Below are 20,176 nucleotides of genomic sequence, written 5' to 3'. Positions count from 1 at the left end.
GAGGCATCAGCTGAGCAAGCCCTGCCTCATTCCTAGCGTGGGAACAGAACTGCTGATCAAAGAACCTTCATGTTGCTCTTATGTACCTGCTCTTGGCCAGACAAAAGACTGAACTACGGGTCATGGACACTGCTTCTTCAGAAACTTACTTTCTCACACATCAGTCAACTTTTTCCTAGAATTCACCACAAACCGATTCTCGCAATCTCTTTACTATTTTATATGTTCCTGAGGTTATCCTTGTAATAAGATTTCTTCCAAAATTTCAAGCATGATCTATTTTGATGTTTCCAAACTTGTTAAGGGACATTCATAAGTTACTCATTGATATGAAAAGGTATTAAGTATAAAATGAAATCAGAGTAATCAACAGGAAGTAGTGGGCTTCTTGTATATTTTTTGTTGTTGCTTTTTTTTTTTTTTCTTCTGGTCTGTGATACCCTTTTCTGGGGTTACTTATTCTTCCATCTCACTCACTGTTAGTACCACAGCCCAGCCAAGTCTCCCAACACCAGAAGTTTTTCTGTCAATCCCTATGGCTGTCCACGAGAAACTTCAATTTATTCTCATGTAGTGTGTGTTTGAGACCGTGAACCTCCATGCCTCATCTCTCCCCTTACACTCTGTAATTCTTTAGGTAGTGTTCTATGCCCTTTCACAATAGGGAAAACAGTTTTGGAAAAAATACTAAGTGCTATAAAATAAGTCAAGAATAAAGAGACATTGGAGCTTAAAAAAAAAAAAAAAAAACCCAAAACTGTTTTAAAATGAGCTATACAGTTACAGTTAAAGGGAAGGGAGGGGAAGGCTAAGTCTAAGTAGCTTCAGATGATCTTTGATCACACTAAGCATTGAATTATATAATGTTATTTAAGGTAGATTAAATACTTGTTTTCTAACAGCACACTTTGCCCAACACAGATAAAGACTCTAACATTATTGGAAAAGGTAGCACGTGAACAACACCACCAATTCAGAGATAAATCTTTACGAAGGCCCCCTTATTTTCTAATTTTTAAGATCACTGCAGACACTACTGCCTGTCCAAGAGCTCACAAAATATCCAGTATCTCGGAAGAGGCTACGCAGACTGCATTCTGTCAGTGATCAGTACCTGGATGAAGAAGGGGTAGTTAGGGGGATGTGCCTGAAAAAAAATCATAATATACACTTTGCTGATACATACAGGCAACTAGAGAGGTGTTATCTCTTCTACTCAATGTTATGTTGCTTGTGTTGTATATATACCATACAGTAATTACCTCTGACTACCATTTATCAAGACAGAAGGAATTAAATATCCGACTAGATGCTCAGAAATCATAGATTCACATTTTTCTTTTTGAAAGCCAATTAACAGCCCCTCTAAAAACAAGAGAACTTGTGGTGGTTCCCTGCATGAATTGATTATTGTTGCACAGTGAAATAGACTGTGCTGCTGACAGAGGCAGACTTTCTAGAGCTTGTCTCTGTTCAGAGCTCCCTGTTCTGGGTCTCCAGAAAACAGCCCATAAGTGTCGCAGGAGTTGACTGAGCACTCATGAAAATCTGCCTGTGTGCTGAACATGATGCACATGATGAACATGATGAAATAGAGCAATTGTGCCTGCTGCAGCAAACAGCCTTGTTGCAGAGATTAAACTGAAGCAGTGACACTGCTGCAACTTAGCTGAGATGGAACTTCTGCCAAGTCAGAATTGCTATCCCTTCCAGGCAATTCTTCTTCATGCCATTGGGCTGACCCCTAAGGAAACCCTGAGTGCTATAGGAGGCTCAGGATTTAGCAGAAGCCCTGCTTACTGGGTTGCATCTTCTGCTCTGTCTCAGAACAGCCAAGGACTCTTGCAGAAGCTATGATGGAGGAGAAATGCTGTGGCAGCCCCCATCTCAACCTCCAGTCTTTCAGGCTGAAAAATGCCACTCCTCATCACCAAACTAAGCACTGTCATCTGCTAGCGCATAATGAGTCTGGTTACTGATTTGTAAGGACACAAAAATGAGATCTGAACTGTAGCCCTCTATGAAGACAGCCTGCTATACACAGTCTCAGCACACAAAGAATGAAGTCAGCCAAGCCACAAAGAGACATTTTTTGAGAGGTACTAACTCACAGCAGAACCTCCCCTTGGCAAACTGACAGGGGCAGGTTGCATTTAGCAAATGCAGCTACTCCCAGAAAAAGAATGGTGATATCATAGAAAGATTAGCATAGGAGACTGTTCAAGGGCAAATCACATTTGCTAATGATGACTACAGTCTATTAGCCTGCTGCTGGGTCTAAGCCATCCAAAATAATTCATGAAAAGATAAGTTGTAAAGACCAGAAAGGCACAGGAGCCTATAGCAATGGAAATAAAAGAGACACACTTTGAAACATAAGCAGCTCATACTCCGGTAAGCACTTGTTTAAGAGTGCCAGGGCTTTCAACAGGAATCAAGCAGTTGTTTCAGTTCTCTTCTGGGCTGGGCGAGCCCTTATTTTGGTAGCAAAATTTTAGCAGTATGTCACTACAGCCATTGTCAGTTGCAATCCCTATTTTGTATCAGTATCTGGAAGCTAAAAGTGCAGTTTAAAGTGATTTCTTCAATATCTGTTTTACCAAATGAGTAAACAACATTTTAGCTGGATTCTGAATAATTCAGATTTCATTCAAATTGTTGTGCCCCAGCTAGGTTTCTGATAAGATAATGAAGAGACACACTGTCCCTACACTTTCATTTCATTACTAATACCACCAAACTGAGACAACCAGTCTGCATTTAAAAATCCATTGTTCTATGTTATAAAGACAGTTTAAATTGTGCAAGTTTCAAGAAAGAAGGATGGAAGCAAGTGCATTCAACAGCTGTCACAAAAATCATGTTCTGTAAATATGGTCTTTAACCTATACAGTGGGATTGGAGACACCAAAATGCTCTCGTTTGACTGCCAAAAAACACCACCTACCTGTAACAACTAGCAAATTCAGACATGCTACAATTTTTCAGAATTCTTATGGCAGTGGGAAAGGTCAGAGAAAAACTGACAAAAATTCATAAGGAATCTTTTAAAATTTTCCTGTAAATGGCATTTGCAATTATACAGTAAGGCATTTGTTTCTAAATAACCTGAATAACAATACTTGATAGATTAAGGACTGAATATAATTATGTTGTTTAAATAAAAGCCAAATTTAGTTTAAGGTATGTGTGTTGTTAAAGGTACACATTTTATACCAATTTAGTTTAAGTAGAGAGTGTCCTACTCCTACCTGCACTCTTGCCTGTGTATTTCAGTTACTAAACACATTTATTCTCAAAGAAAAACAAGTGGTACTTCATTAAAGCCAGAAGGCAGTGGCTGAGTATCTGAGGAAAACTTGGTTGTTCCCAAAACCTGAAAACTGCACTAGCAAAGTAGGAGAAGAGCAGAGTGTTTCAGTGGGCTTGGGTGGCAGAATGGCTGGGGACATGAGAATAGCAGCTCCACATAAGAGGGTTTTTTTTTTAACTCTTATTTAATTGCCAAGACAGTATTGAACAGCACAAGCAAGTTTAGCTAACACTGTATGAGTCCATTTCTGTACCACCTAATTTGTCATTTTCCAGACCATGCTAAGAAATTTTCCAGTTTCTGCCACAGATTTCTTAATTTTACTTTACACATTGCACGTTATTTCCATAAAGTCTGCAGCAAAACTGTGCACAGATCTTCTTACATTAAATGCTCAGCATTCCTAATAAAAATCTCATGTGCATAAATTTCACATTCCAACATCCATTCACGTATTCCATTACCATTTTGCTAAAGTAGGAAGATCATTTACGTCAACTTTCCATTTCTTATGAAGTGCTTCTGAAGAATCCCTCGAACTCCTTTTGCAGAACATGGTTTCTAACTGTTAAATCTTTCTATAATTCCAGTAAGATTTTAGTATCCTCTTGGAAACACTGCCAGCAAAATTGGCATTTTAGCTATGGGCTTGCTATTAAAATTAATATTTATGTAATTATCCAGCATGATTCAGGATCAATGTTTTTCAAGACAATGCCTTAATCTTATGAATTTTATCCTTCCTAAACATATGACCCTGCACCTGAGATTATTGAAATGACTGCTGCTTATGAGTACATAGCCTGCTAGTGTTCCAGTTCATGCCATGACAGTGAACCGTTGTCTTTCCTTTTTACCAGTCTCTGTGTTCTTGGATTGTCTTTATGTAAGCTTAGCTCTTATATATCAACTCTATTTGCTTTCCCGGAAGAAACATCAAATAAGCATGACTAATTATTTTCCCTTTATTGGTACTCACTAGATCACCTTCCTTTAATAGAAGATTAGACCTTGTATCACCCTATCCAACACTTTCCCTGTAAAAGACTTCAGGATGACAAGCCAAAAATTCTCTGGATCATATTATTTTTCTCTTCTAATACCATCATACATCTCTCTGAGGAATCTTAAGCTATACTATACGCTGCAGTTTAAATCAATAGCTTTTTGTTAACAACTGCATTTCTACTTATTGTCCTAAAGAAAGGCAAAGAAAAAAATTACTCCTCTCCATTCAAGAGTAAATTATATCTGCAAAGGAAAGAAACCCCAGCCAGGGCTTCAAGATTCTGAGGCTATCACTGTCTTCAAATACCATGAGAGTTCGATAACACAGTCTGTTAGAAGCCACTAGAAATGCTGTTAAGCTTTAACATGATGAAGTTGATGTATGAACTGCATCTTTCCCATGTAGCAGCACTCATTTTTCATTTACTGTAGGACCTTGAACACTAATTCTGATCCCTCATGGTGCTGGGAAAAAAATAACACAACTCTTCTTCAGAATGATGCCAAATTATTCTTCTACATCAGAATTTTCTATTGTGAAAGACTTTTCTGCAAAAGTGAAGATAAGAAACTAGCATTTTTTTTAATTCTTACTGAATGGACTAAGGATTTGCAATGACATTATTTTCCTATACAGTATCCTAATCCTAAAGCAAGAATTGTTGATCAAGATACCTAAATAGGAAGATCTTACCAACTGAATCAGACGTTTTTAAATACAGTTTCTTTCATTCCGTTTCTGTTTTTAAAAATGCCCCATGGATTAAAAAACTGGGGAGTACAAAACTCAACTACTTACGGTTTGTTTTAGCTCACATCATCTTCCCACTGTGTAATGGCACATAAAACCTCAACCCCTAATACTGCCCTGTTGTATTAGCTACTAGGGTCTACTACTAACTGCAAGCTAGTATTGTCATTTTATTACATATTACATACATGTTAATTCAAAAAACAAAAAAAGGTTCAGTTTGTTAGAAGAACACACATGCATAATTTGTCATGTCTGAATTGCACCGTGGGCCATAGCAAAATTACATTTGTCCCACACAGGGATTCTCAGAAAAAAAAGTAAAACATGCTTCTACTTGAGAATTTTCATGGTATATGGAAGAATATAGATCTTCAGCTCTTCCTACATAATGTTTTATCGTTAATATGAGACTTGCAAAACCAGAATTTGAAAGGGGAAAAAAAAAGCCTAATTAGACAACTCTGTTTTTTAAATATACAAATTTGAGGCAGATGTCATCAGAGACTTTCTGTAAACTTTAAACACAATGAGATCAACCCAGGCAAACTACCACTTTAACCTATAGGTAAGTGAGAATGCACGGCAGATCTGCAACTATTTAGTCATCGCGCATCCACACAGAAAGACATGGCTCTTCATTCCTGAGTTGTAAATATTTTCATTATCCAGGAGGTTCCACTTATTCAGAATGACTAAATGGCAAAATAATTAAATAATCAATGACGTACAAACCAAATAATTAAAATAATTCTCACCCGATTTCATGCCTGAAACTGAGCATATCTAGGTATTAGAAGTAACTATAAATTAGACTGGGTGATCGTTGTCTCACTAGCTAGGAATATTACTGTAAACCAGATCAGTTTGTTGGCTACTCAATCAGTCAAGTAAGTAAATTAAAGGCAAAATCAGATCTGAGATGTTAATCTAGATAATGATGTTATAGGATTCATACACAGAGTGCAAATAGGATTATAAGGGGGAAATGAAAGGAACAAAATACCAGAAAGCGGATCTGAAAGCATTGACTTAGCACAGAAAGATTTGTGGCAGTCTCTAGTATATTTGCTTTTCATAACAAATGTTTTTGACTGCAGATATCTTTTACTGACAGGAATTAGAAAACTACATGTGTATAAGTACTTTAAGGAAAAAGCTAAGTAGAGAATTAAAAGTAATATACCAGAAGGGAAACGAGTTCAGTCAAGATACTATGCTCATTCAGTTTTCTCTTTTGATAGCACTGTGTGACCAGAATGAAATCCTCACTGCTTCATTCGTGTTTATAATATTTTAAAGTCTGTCATATGCATCTATTCTTGTATTATTCATGTTGCTTTCAAAACTGCCATTTAATTTTACTCACCATAAGAGTCCAACACCACAAGCATTAATTAAATAGCCATTATTTAGAAGACAACCTAAGGGACTAGTATGCAAGGAATACTTTCAGAATGCCCTATGAGTGCTTAAAGCTGCCCTGTGTGTTTAAGCAAGGGACACTTGAAGCAGGGAATTCAAACTGCTGTCCCTAAGTGCAGGTGGTGCACACTGAGATCTGCCAGTGCCCTCCTCACCGAACACTGACAGAGGTAGACAGATTTGCTGAGGGTTTATAGGATTAATAAAGGACAGGCGAAATACACAGCATTAGGATAATGTTTAAGTGGGAGGAAGAAGAGGCTCACAAGGTTTTTTGGAGTAGGTGCTGTCAGTTTGGCGAAAGTACCACATAGCAGCACAGGAGTTGATGTTGGTTTTGCTAAAGCTGCAATAATAAGAAGATAATTAAGGCAAAAGGATGCAGTCAAAGAAATTAGAGCGTGGAAGAAGAGTTGTTTTCAATCCTCTAGCAGGAGCCACTGAGCAGACACATTCCACTGCAAGCATCATCAGTTACAATTGCTATTTTGCAGATGGTAGCACACAACAGTGTTAGCTCAACCATCACCAACCCAGTTAATACAAGGATGTAGCACTCAGAGCTCTGAAAATCCCCAGTACACATCTTCATGTGTTTTTTCAGGAAAGGTCCCCCAGTATCTGAATGCTGACAAATTCAGCTGAACGTAGTTAAATACTTGCTCATAATGCACATAAATTGCTACTTTGCTCTATAATGCACCTCTTTAGAATTCACACAATTTAAAAAGTTGAGTTTTATATTTTTTACCTGATTTTTTAAAAGAAATTTTTAATAAAGTCTGTGATCTACCAGCTCTGCTAGCAAGGGAAATTTGTTTCTGAAGTTCTCTGAGGTCAAATGAATACAAAGCCATTTACTGCCTCTGTCAAGAAGAGGTATTACTCCTCGAGATCCCTCTTAACTGCAGAAGCTGTTTAATTTGTGTTGGTGGCAGGATATTCTTTAAAAAAAAAAAAAAGAAAAAATAAAAGTAATTTATTTTATTTCAGCTACTTCTACACTGATAGAATAGGAATTTGAAATAATGGCTTCAATGTTTTATTGAGATATTTACAGAATTATGAAATGAATGAAGGGCTGAGAGATAATAAAGACACGTGCCTTCATGATTATAAGGCCTGAAGTTCTCCGGATACAACCAGATAAGAAGTGGAACAGCAGAAGAGCTTTCATATTTCCTGAAATATTCTTTCATACAACCTGAAGCTAGATTATTATTATTTGCATTATTCATGGATCATAATAAAATGTTAACTTCTGATCTGCCAAAAGCATTTGAAAAGCCTTTTCAGCCTTCAAAAAAGAAAAAAAGCATTACAACATTCTCGCATTGTGTTAAGGTTAATTTGCATAGAACAGTGAGGCTTATCTAACAGCTTACCATCATTTCCTTTTCTTCCCACTCCTCCCACCTCTTTCCACCCCTTTTTATGTTTTTCAGTAGCCAAACAGTTCCACCCTTTAACCCTCTTTCTTTGCCATATTTTGTCACTCATCAGACTTCTCTGGGCAACGATGTGACTCACCAGCTCAGTAATAGCCACTTGCTTTGCTTGGTTGGTCCCCGGCAGCTTAGTGAGCTGATAGCTAAGTAAGCTGCAGGAATGAATATCCAGGGGAGAGAGGTTGTGAGAGAGAGAAGCAAGATACTTCCTCTCAGCACCATGCAGTCATTATATCCGTTCAGACTTCTCATGTAATTTTACCCCAAGGAACTACAAAGCAAGCAGTATAATATTACTCAGGCTATCCACTTCAGATTCAGGTGAAGAGAAGGAATGGACTATTATCCTTCCAGTAAGAAAACTTCACTATGAAAAAAGTCTACAAATCCTGGCAATCAAAATAGATCTTACAAGAAAAAAAAGAAAATCCTATTACACCAATAATTTTTTTCTCTTGTTAATAATTACCACTCTGAGATAAGGGGTTAACTGCAGGTGCTATTATCTGAATGTTGGAAAATCTAACATGGTGACATACTCTCCCAGGCACGCAGATGACTATTCAGCTTCAGCTCCTCACACCCAGTATTCCACTTGATAGGCTCCAGCTATTCAGTCAAAATCCCAGTGTTATACAGACAACCTACCATCACTATGAAGGAACAGGGAACAGCTGAAGTTGACAGTCTTAACAACTGATAAGTTCCAAGTTTTCTCAGCCACTGCTACCAAATAACAAACCTCTCAGCGTGAAAGAGGTCTGCTCCACTGAAGAAAAAAGGCCCACATTTGCAACAAGAGTGATCTCCCATAAATAATCTTATCAGCTCTGCTAACAATATAATTTTGCATGATCTTACGTTCATTTCCACATTAATATTGGGAAGGGCTTACAAAAAGCAAACGGTATGAGGATACTTCTTGCCCACCCACAGGCAGGATAGAGAATATGTGAAAGTCCTGGGAGGATTGCTAGAGTCTGAAGTCATCATGTTTTCACAGCAGTGAAAACTTTCAAGTTTCAGATAAATAGCTAAGCATACATGCTTACTATATATGTCAGTGTAAGAGCTCTCAATCCCTGGAATAAGTGGTAAGGCAGGCCTAAGGTCTGCAAGATAGCCAAGTTCATCCAGCAACTTATTGCTGCCAAAAGTCACATCTCTGTCCATCTCTCCCTGCCCACCTTCAGCCAGAATCCCATTCCTTCTTAGCCCTTAATGGTTCTCAGGGAGCCTGTTCAGCCTGCTGGTACAGTGAACTTTCAAGGATTTGGGCTTTTAGTTGTGGTGGTGTCTTGTTTTAATTATACTCCTGGCAGATTAGTGAATTTAATTAGTTCACAGATGAGGAAGGAAAGTGGGTGGAAAACATGGCTGGAAGCGTGGGTGAAGAAAGAACCTCCTCCTGTTGAGGAGCCATCAGACAAGATTACATCCAGTCCTGCAGAACACCCAAGCTCCAGTATTCAGGGTAGACCTTGCCACAAGTACAAACTGGTTGAGCAGCTTCTCAGGGGAGCAGAGTTTTGCCCACGCCTCTGGAAATGGAAATCAACTGATGTAACTTATGCAGCTTCCAATCTGCAGCAAACAAGTGGCCAGTCATTAGGAGTGCTTGCTGAATAGCTTCACCATCATTAGTTTTCTTCTGGCGTCTTCTGGTTTCTCCCAGCTAAGGAATTCTTATCTCACCTCCATATTCCATAGCAAATCACCTGTATGTTCAGGACTTCCACCAGCAGCACTTTTACTCAGAGCACAATACTTGTAAACACAAAGTGTTAATCTACAAGGCCCTAATTTTACTCTGCTCTCGTATCAGTCCAAACACCATTTACAGTTGTTTGTGCTCTCCAAGAACATCAGCAAACAAGAATCAGAAGAATATATCATGCAGTTTCCATTACAACAAACAGCAACAGTGTGAGTTTTGTTACTTTCTCCAGAATTTGACCCTGGTCATGAGGTATTTGATTTCCTGTAATGAAACAACTTAACTGCACAGCTAAAGCTAACTTTCATAACCCTGCTAAAAATTCCCCACACAGTTGTCTGGGTAGGATTTAAAATTCTGCACTATTCTTAGACATGCATATCTGCAGCAGCTGGAAAATGCTAAGTTGCAATCAGTGCATTCCACGATGTTTAAGGCTGCAATCCTGAGTATTTTAAACTGTGTTTTTACTTACTTTCATTAAAATACATCTATATATATATAAAATACACTATCACTTACAGAAGCATTCGAACAATTCTATTAAGAATCTGATGCTCATTGTCACAACAATTACATTTAAACTATTCACTGAAATGCGATATTTCAATGAGAAACGCAGTTTGCTAAAGCTGCTTTAGAAAGCCTCCCACATTCTGAATTTCATAAAACACTTCTAAAATACATAAAACCAAGAGCAACAAGTGTCTGTGAACATGAAATAGGCTACCAAAACATGTTTGATTTACTAAAAAATTATTGACAGACTGACAAAATTCACTGTGTAATTTTAGAAAATGGAGCAAGATGAATCATTTGTCACAATAACATTTATAGATCAACTCCATTGTGCATATAATGCACATTACACACCTGATGTGGAAGAGACAGCAAAGACCATGCTGTCTTCCAAGAACTTCTCTCTAATGTTGAAAGATAACCAACAAGGAGATTTATTGTAAGATATAGTAAAAATAATCAATGTTTTGAAAACAATTGAAGGCAACGACCAAGAGCTGTTTCTCTAGTTTGATTTTTAAAGACTCATATATTCATGGTTATGAATAGCAACAGGAAGGGAGTTGTAGCAACAGAAACACAATAGTTCAAGGCTTTTCCTCACAGAGATTCAGGGTGTGTGTCTACTCAAACAAGTAAATATGGTAGAATTTAGCTTCATGGAGCTGTAAGAACTGGGACACTAGGGTATTTTTTGCTTCAGTGAGAGGATGTAAGAAATACATTACAGGAGAAGACTTGCCTGGTAGTTAATAAAATTTTTCAAGTGTTGCTTTGCCAAGACAGGCCTTCAAGGCAAAAATTTAACCTCTGCGAGCTCTCAAGAGGAATTATGTTATGAATTTCCTCTAGAATCCTAGAAATATACACAATTTATTTTTATATGATTTCTAATATTGTGTAATTGAATAGAAGGGCATTTGTGTGGGCTTTTTTTCTGTTCATTTTCACCTCAATTTACCTCCAATATACAAACTAATACAATCTGGATTCTAACTAAAGTATTAAAGAAAGCATCATTAATTCTTACTCACTCAGTAATGTCCAAGCACTCCTATATGCTAAACAGGCTGCTAGATTAAAGGTGCAGAGACCTACAGAAACTGATAGAGTTGTAGATATTTTAGCCAGGAAGGAAAACAGTGAGAAAAGTCCCCCATGGAACATGCTATGCATGACTAATGTGGTAGTTACACATAGCCCTACCTGCAGTGTTTACATCTATATATATTCCCATACAGATACCAAGTATCTTTACTAATTGCTAATATACATGTATGCCTATATGCATTTAGATACGAAATACTACATTCTGGGATAGTTTTCAACTTTATCTTGATAGGTTCTTCTCATTTTAAAGCTTTTTTCTCCTTTAAGAACAGATGTTATTCCATGAAACACCTATCAGTTCAGCTTAATTTTATGGATGCCTGACAAAATTAAGAGTTCAGTTTAAAGTAAAACAGATGTAATGCAATGGGTGCTGCTAATGAAGTCCCTCAACTTCATGTATTTCATTTTCAGATGGGTAAGTTTTCCATCCATAAGTACAGCTACACTTTCTAGTCAAGAAAATCAGGAACACAATGAACCCACCAGAGTTTATCTGGACACTGTTTTCTCCTTACTGAGCAACATTAACATGCTGGTGACTGAACCAGCTGGAAGCACTTTACAGACTAATGGTGTAAACCGCCTTCAGCTTTGAAAACATTAAACCAGCATTTAAATAAAACAAATGAACCTCATTCCTTTTGGAAATGCTATGAAATAGCATAAAGCCAATAAGAAAGCCTTTAACAAAAATTCCAGGTAAAATTGCTTAAATATGTTAGCTGTGCATTTATACCTACTTCATCAAGAATAAGCACAAGTTTTCAGATTTTCAGTTTTTCTAATTCTTGTTGGGATATTTTTCACCTTTAAAAAGCAAAATCTTAATTCTGAATGTTAGAGACCACACGTCAATCAACTGAGGCATCTCAAACACCAGGGCTTTGGTTTAATTTACAGAAAGCTATGGCATTTTCAATGAGGGACCTTCCATAAAATTTATCCCCTCTTCATTCCCCTGCTCTCAGAAATTCAAGGCTACATGCACAGCAACAGTGCATTTGCTCACTGTAAGAATACTAAATTCACTTCATTTCTGTGTAAGAGAGTCCCTTCTTCTACTCCTAAAAAGAAAAAGGAACTACAAAAGCAGCTCTACAAAAGCAATTCATCAAGAAGCAAAACAGTTTAAGATGTACAAAAAGATGAATTGTGAAATTAGCAACCAATCATTCCAAAAAGTACAGCTGTCTCCAACAGGTAACAATCTGCTCAGTGCTATTCATTTCCAACTCACTTCCTTATACGTATTTTCCAAAAGGTGTGAGAAAGCTTCTCTTTACCTTTAACAAGATGTTTGTTCTTAGAAGGAACAGTTTACTACAATAATCTATAATTCATCATACAGGTGTTACCTTAGGTTAATGATTTTTTTTTCCTCCAAAGAAAATTATAGTGTGACAATTGAGAGTAGAATTGAGGATGGTTTTGTTCAAAGGGCACAGCCTACAGAGGGACAGCTGCATCAGTTCTGAAGAGAAGGGATTTCTCTGTGCCAAGATTCAGTCTTTGCTCTAGAAATTAACAATATAATCTGCATTTCTCACTGAGATAGTTCTTCTGTAGTCCTACTTCTGGATTTTTGATATTCCATTCTCCTACATTTAAGCCCACTTTTCTGTTTCGTTTCATAATTCAACTGCTTTACCACATGCTTTGCATTCTCACTATTAATCCCATATTAAGAATCCAGTACAAAACGAAAGTGAACAAGGAAAGAAGTGAAGCCACAAAAATGCAACCTGTATCACACAGCCATACAATAAACATCTTCTGCATAACTCAGATAATCAAGGAAAAAAACAATTGCCAGTTACAGAAACACAGGTTAATGAATCTTGCCTACTGAAAACACAGCTGTTAGTATTCACTCATCTGACAACATGACCCTGTGGATACTCCCATTGGTGAAGCAGGCTTAAGCAGCAGACAGAGTGACAGCTGGTCCATTTCTTCTCTTGCACATAAATCCCATTTCCAATAGGATTAAGATAACTGCAAAACAACCTACTGAGTGAACAACAGAGCCTACCTAGCAAGAGAATATATATGATTTAAAACATTTTAAGAGGGCTTTAAATAGCCTTCTTCAGGTTTATTAAAAAACCTATGTTTCAATTTAGGGAATGACATTAAATAATTTTTTGGTCTGTAAATACGTAACATCTGTAAGTAAGGTGTTTTTTTAACATTTAAATTATTAATCTTATGCTTCAAAACTAAAATAATTTAGATCATAGAAATTCAAAGCAATGTAATCCCATTTATTTTAATTTTGAACCTGTAAAACTGGTCTCATTTCTTCATGCACTGATAATTGAATCCCATTTATATCAGAACAGATAATATACTTCTTTATTTCTGATGTAATCATTTGCTGCTTTAACTATGCTTAAACACTTTGAAATCCACATAAGCACTTCAATATTAAGATGAACTTTAAAGAACAAAAGAAGAAATGAAGTCCATACTCATTTAAGAAAGATTAAACAGAAAGCCTCTACTGGCTTCTGTAGCAAAAGTATCTTTAATTCAGTAGAGTAGTTGAACTTATTCTCAAATCCATGAACTAAATACATTTAAATTTCCATGTAATCTAGCTCTTGATATAACTCAATACACTTGCCTTTGAACTCCTCATTTGCTTTTATGTGGTAATTTTTTTTAAATTTCGGGTGCTGAGCAAGTGAAGCATATATTAATATTTACAAAAAATAATAATCTTCATTGGAGAATTAAGCAAGGGGTCTTGCATGTTTGAACAAATCCTCAGGGAGGATCTCAGCAGAAAACAACATTAACGCATCCTTAGTCTCTGTGTGGAGAATAGGAGTCTGCTCCGGTATGTGGACTGGGGATGGCGTAACAGAAAGGTGAAAACTGAAATTAAACATTTGTTCGTGTTGGATTATGAGTATGCAACTTCAAGTTTTCAGTCTCATGGCATCTTAGAGAATTTGTTAGTAATGAGCCTGATTTGCCGAGACCGACACGTAAAGTAAAACACCTCACCCAATCCTGCTGGGGTCAGTCATCTCAATGTATTAGTAGAAAGAAAAAACAACAAAACATGCTGACTCTCATGCTGGTGTCCTTGCACCCTTGCAAAGACTTGAGTTACATGATACTGAGAGTAAGAGAGTCCAGATTCACATTACAACTTCATGCTGTTTGAATTTATCTTTATCTTGCTTTTGTGTTAGTATTTTTTCCACAACTGGATTTCACTGCAGGCGGTTCCACTTGTTTTGCAAGTTTCCTAAGCTGATGTTGGAAGGCTGACTCCCACTCCTGGAATTGGAAAGGTCAGAATGTACACCTTCCTTTGAGGAGCATAATGCAGTTTTCAGCAGAAGCATGCAGGAAAAAAAAAAAAAAAAAAACTTCAAGTCAGCAGAATGGAAATTCAGTGTGAGAGTCATTTTGCAGTCACCTAACACAGCACTGTCGTTTTAGACACTGAAATGATGATCCCAAAATCCTTACTTAGACAAAGCTTCCACTGAGTCTGAGATAATCTAAGCAATTACAGCTCAGCTAATACTAGCGTTCAACGTTATAGCTGACTGTTTAAAATTCATTTCATTTAGGTTAGTATCTGTAAAAGATTATTCCAGCTATGCATACAGCTTCTCTAAAAATCCATCTTGGAAATCAAGTTAAAGGTGCTGTCCCTACAAACCCCACACCAGCTACACTGCTAGCATTACAAGAGATGAAAACATTACAGGTAAAACAAGCTTCACAAGAAATAAAAATACTTAAGTTCACAATATCTGCTTGCCACCAGAGGCATGCAGAAAGGAAAGAAACAGAAACATAATGATATTTCTACCATGGCCCTGGCAGATTCTGTTTTGGGCATTCAACAGTTAAAGAAGCAATGGCATGCTAACAGAGCACATTAAAACAAAGAGTTGGCAGCTTCTGAAGGAAAAGGGTTTGTGCTCCACTGTTCCAACTTGTCAGTCAACTCATGCCAGCACTCTTCACGTCTGCCTCTTCTACACACCCTCATTACATGCGTCTGTCTGGACTGATCTGCTCGTCTGTTCAGGGACTCTCCCGACAAGTCAAAAATTCTGCCTTCCCTCTGCTCTGGAATTGGATTAAACCACCTCAGCTGTTTTTTGCAGCCCCATCAAGAGGCTTTTGCTTATGTGCTCTTTCTGTTCTTCTCCACTACTTGTCTGTTTTTGATTTCTAGAATGGACGAAACTGAATTGCTGAAGGAAAGACTCCAGGCCATAACAGTAAGTGCTTATAGTTCTAACTTGCTTTTAAAAATCTGCTTAGAAACAATGTATTAATGAGTCACTGTGCATTTCCTGAGGAATGTTTCATATCAGAAAGAAAAAAATACATTCTGTAGAAATTCTTTCATTTTGATCCTGGTTTATAAGCTATTGATCCAAGACAGCTAAGTTGCCTGCACTGATCTTACTACTGATTGTGTTACACTTTCAAATTGAATTTAAAGTAGTGAAAGTACGTGTACAAGCTGCTACTGGACAGTCTAAAATACGTATTACTATCATCACAATCGAATGTTTGCTTGAAGGACAGCAGGTCAAAAGACAGATAGAGAATTCCAGAACAACTCAGTTTTACTATTTCACAAAATGGAGAGGTGAAAGATTTTCCTTTCTGCATTTGGAATTAAACAAAATTGCTGAACTCATGCTCTACCTTAAAAAGAAAAAAAGAGAAGCTCAAATTAAGCAAATTCCTACCTGTCGTTTTCCAAAGGGGGAAAAATAAGGGCTGAGTGAAATTAAAACTGAAGACTTAAAATCATTTCTGTTTCTGAAGGGGAATTTACTTCAGAATTCTGTGTTTTGAATAAACTACTGAGTTATTAAATATATATATATATACACACACACATACATTTAAGGTGACTCTGAAAATCAATGGCTAAATCCAAATTCTCCTCTGATTTCATCTCCACTCCAAACTATTCAGTTGCCAAAGTATTAAACAGAATTTGGCAAAATTAAAAACAAAACTTATTAGAACTGAAAGGTGTGAGAACTCAGTATCTACAGGAGTTGAATAAGATTGAGATTGTCTTTAATAGATAACAACTGATAAAAAGAAGTAGGTCCATTTATCTTATTTACTGATTGAAACCCACAATAAGGTCATTTGAAATGTTTGGGGGGGAGCGGGGGGGAGGAGAGGGGGGTCAGTTAGATAATTTTGTTTGTTTACTCTAACGGTGTTTAAACCCAACTCATAACCTGGACTTTGTCTCTAATGTACAGGCTCAAAAGATAAGAAATGTTTTAGAGCTGCAGAGAAGAAATCCAGGCCTTGCAGTATTTTAATACTTCCTGGTATCTGTCAGGACAAAAGGGGCAGCACTCTGCCAAGGATTTCTGTGCACATAACAAGGCTAGCATCCTTTGGCTGCAACTTTGCTACCAGGGGAATACTGGATTTTGTATATGTGTGTATATATGTATATACACACACACACACACACACACACACACACACATCTATATATATATATATATAAAATTAGAAGTCTGTGGCAGCTTCCAGTGTCTTACAGGAATTCATGCTTGGATTCTGGCCACAATTTCATTTATTACACCTGCTGCATAAACTATTTGCTCTCTAATTTGGTAGATGTCCATCAGTTCGTAACATTTAATTGAAACAACTCAGGGCATTTGCTTCAGTGTACTGCAGAAATGAAAGATCTTAAAGTGAAGTTATCATCAGCTTCGAGAATCAACAGTTTGAGTTGTGCAAGAAAATGATACACTTTGAGAGCAAGTTATTCCATGAATTTAGGATGATGTTTCCCAAACAACCTATCTTAAAATCTGAAGAGCTACCTACAAAATGTTCATTGTATAAGATCTAAAAGAGGATAGCAAAGGGGACTTGGGTGTACATAGCAGTAGACAAAACTTGCACTAAAAGCTGATTGGTTTCTGCTAAGTGTCTGACTTGCTTACAGCATATGACTCTCACAGCCACTAGGGGGCTTCAAATTCTTTCATGTATTCTGTGTGTACCACAGCAATAAGCAAAAACCCATTGTTTCCAAATTTTGATACTCTCATGCTCTGGAAAGAAACACTTGTAGCTTCCATGTGCTCTCTTCGTGGAGAGACTGTCATATCTTAAAATAAAACCATAGTGTTTGCTGTAGCAAACACATTGAGGAAAAACAAGGAACCCTAGGCTCAATCCTCTCTCAAATACTCCTTCCTACAGGAAAAATGAATAACAATAGAAACACTTAAGGATTATAATTACAATATTTCTGCTGTCTTACGCCACTAGACATGCACATCCATACCTCCAGGTAAGACCTCTCAATAACCAAGCACCGCTTTTTGAAAGCAACATGAAAGCAAAACATGTTTGCTAGAACATGAGCTGCTCTATTGGCTTTAATAGCATATGGCATCTGCCACAGGACCAAACACACGAACATAGGCATAGCTATGGAAGGGTGCCACAAACTTGCAGACTTGGTACACAAGATAGCTAGAAAGACACCGCTCCGTAGGCGCGTTTCCGTTTCTTTCAGAAAGGCCCACTTTGAAACATGATTCTTTACAGTCAAAAGTGAAGAAGTCCTACATGTTTCAGTAGGAGTGAAAATTAGGACAAAAGATCAAGTTTTAAATTACACTGATGTGCAAGCAAAGTGATTAAGCAGCTTTTTTCCAGATAAGTAAATCTTGGCCATATTAACCCAAGAGCATGAGTGAACTTCCATTCAGAAGCACAGTGTGGAGTTCAGAGGAAACATAGATCCCTTAGGTACGTAGGGGCAAACATCTACTGCACCATATGAGTAGTCAAAACTTTGTACAGCAAGATGTCATTTGTAGACTACGTTTCACACAGTGCACTGTAGAAAGTGTCATGTAATGTTCTAAAATTTATTCTGGCAACACAGGGTTTGCATGCTCTACATCTCTTGAATTTAGCTTTTGGCATTGGATCTTCAGCTTTCTTTGACTAACTATACAAAAGACAACATATTTCAACCTATTTTGTATGGATAATTCTGTAATAGGTGCTTATTACCAACTAGGAAAATTAAAATACAGCTAGAACACCAAAGGACAGAAGTAGAAAAATTCAGGAGAAAAAATATAGAATGGAAAAGTAGTGTATCACTCTAACAAGAGGAACAGACAAAAGAACCCTTTACTGAACAGGTTTCTAATTTTATACTCACTTATAACGCAGATGCCTTCAAAATAATTTCTTTCAGTGCAGAATTTTTATGTACTACTTCGCATTTCAAACTGCAGACTCTTAGCACATATCTCCACTAATATTTATTGGACATTTAAATTAACTTGGAGTGTTTTTAATACTATAAATCAAGAGTTCATTCTCTGGCTAGAAACCTTATCCAAGACTTTACTTTCTTTAAATATTGTATCAGTCTATAAACACAAGTTCTTGTCATGCTTCACTCAACTAACGATCAGTTATTTAAAGGCCAATTATACACTGAGATCAGAATATTTCCTAACTAAGGAAAGATGTGAAGGTCAAAGAATAGATTATATATCTCCAAAACATCAGCTCTTGGATAAACTGTCTCTTAAGAGGGATGCATTCGTCTTTATTCTCATCATCCTAACAAACAAGCCACACTGTTTTTAGCACCAAGTAAACCATTCTTCTGTTCTCTTAAATTGTAGGACAAAAGAAAACTGCAAGAAGAAATTGCACAGAAACGTCGAAAAATAGAAGAGGAAAAACTGAAACACCAGCATTTAAAGGTAAGTTGCTGGGTTTATATAATTAAAGACACAGCTTTAAGTTGTTCAACTTGAATAAGAGTTTTGGAATGCAAATCTCCATGCATTTAAGTCATGGTTTTACTATCAAATTTTCAGGGCTTTCTGAAATCTTGGCAGGACTCCATTTGACTCTAATAAGCATCAAGTTTTGGTGATAAATAAATAAACGTAAATCATACTTAAAAGCTAATGCTACTCAGTCACTTTTATGGCATAAAATGAGATCCAAATCAGAAAATTCACAGCTGAAAATTAAGCCTCACATTTCAGACTAGATATTTTCACTCCCTAATTCCACTACAGCAACTTCACTTAGTATGGAAAATGGCATAATCAGGAGGTATAATTGAACTATTTTGTTTTCAGGCAGAGGGAGAAGGAAAAAAAAAATCCTATTTTTGTGTCTAGAAATAGGCAATTATGGTATTTTAAATGCACTATTATGTAGGAGGAGATAAAGTTTTTCAAGCAAGACGTGGAATGCAGTATTTAAGGTGTGGCACATCTCATTGAGCATTTTTAAAACATAATCCCCTTCAAAACAGACACCTGCTCCCAGGTTTCATCTACCCTCTCTTTTCTGTCAAGCCAAGTTATACTATGTTAGTTTACTGGGACAGGCAAGCCAATGAGAAAGCGCTTCATGCTTAGGGTTTTATTGCAAGATAGTGACTGTGAGTACACACAGTCGTATAATTTATTACCTAAGTGAGAAAGGAATATCTTCCAAATATCATAACAGTAACAAAATTGTGACTAATAATGAACATGTGACTGTCTTCCTCCTCATGTATAGAGTGCTGCAATTTATATTTCAAGTTTGACTTATTAATTCAAAATAATCCATTCTTCTTAAAAGAAAGGACAGAGAGTTATCTGTTTGGACATTCCCCTATTCATCACTACTGTTTTTAACAGAACATAAGAGTGATGACCTAACTCCCACTGTTACACAGATCATAGAATCATAGAAGGGCCTGGGTTGACAAGGACCATAATGATCATCTAGTTTCAACCCCCTGCTATGTGCAGGGTCACCAACCACTAGACCAGGCTGCCCACAGCCACATCCAGCTTCCAGGGAGGCATTTG

At 37.0% G+C, this 20,176-nt stretch overlaps 1 protein-coding gene across 3 annotated transcripts in view; it reads left to right on the top strand.

The window, feature by feature from the left end:
* Positions 1–20,176, top strand: part of PALMD (palmdelphin) — a 48,941-nt gene that overhangs the window by 8,274 nt on the left and 20,491 nt on the right. For 2 of the 3 annotated variants that reach the window (XM_042819462.1, XM_042819463.1), the window contains exons 2-3: positions 15,502–15,547; positions 18,983–19,063. In XM_042819462.1, the coding sequence (XP_042675396.1) occupies positions 15,503–15,547; positions 18,983–19,063 (126 nt within the window). In that variant the 5' untranslated portion in view covers position 15,502. Of the gene's footprint in view, positions 1–15,501; positions 15,548–17,528; positions 17,620–18,982; positions 19,064–20,176 lie in introns of those variants that run through there. The other variant, XM_042819464.1, reaches the window with a different exon arrangement.

The sequence above is a fragment of the Centrocercus urophasianus genome, unplaced genomic scaffold (assembly GCF_019232065.1).
Source record: "Centrocercus urophasianus isolate 14NV4802_14NV808 unplaced genomic scaffold, USGS_Curo_1.0 seq_18, whole genome shotgun sequence".
Lineage (NCBI taxonomy): Eukaryota > Metazoa > Chordata > Aves > Galliformes > Phasianidae > Centrocercus > Centrocercus urophasianus.
Note: the sequence above shows the minus strand (reverse complement) of the source record. Positions and strands in the feature narration are given on the sequence as shown.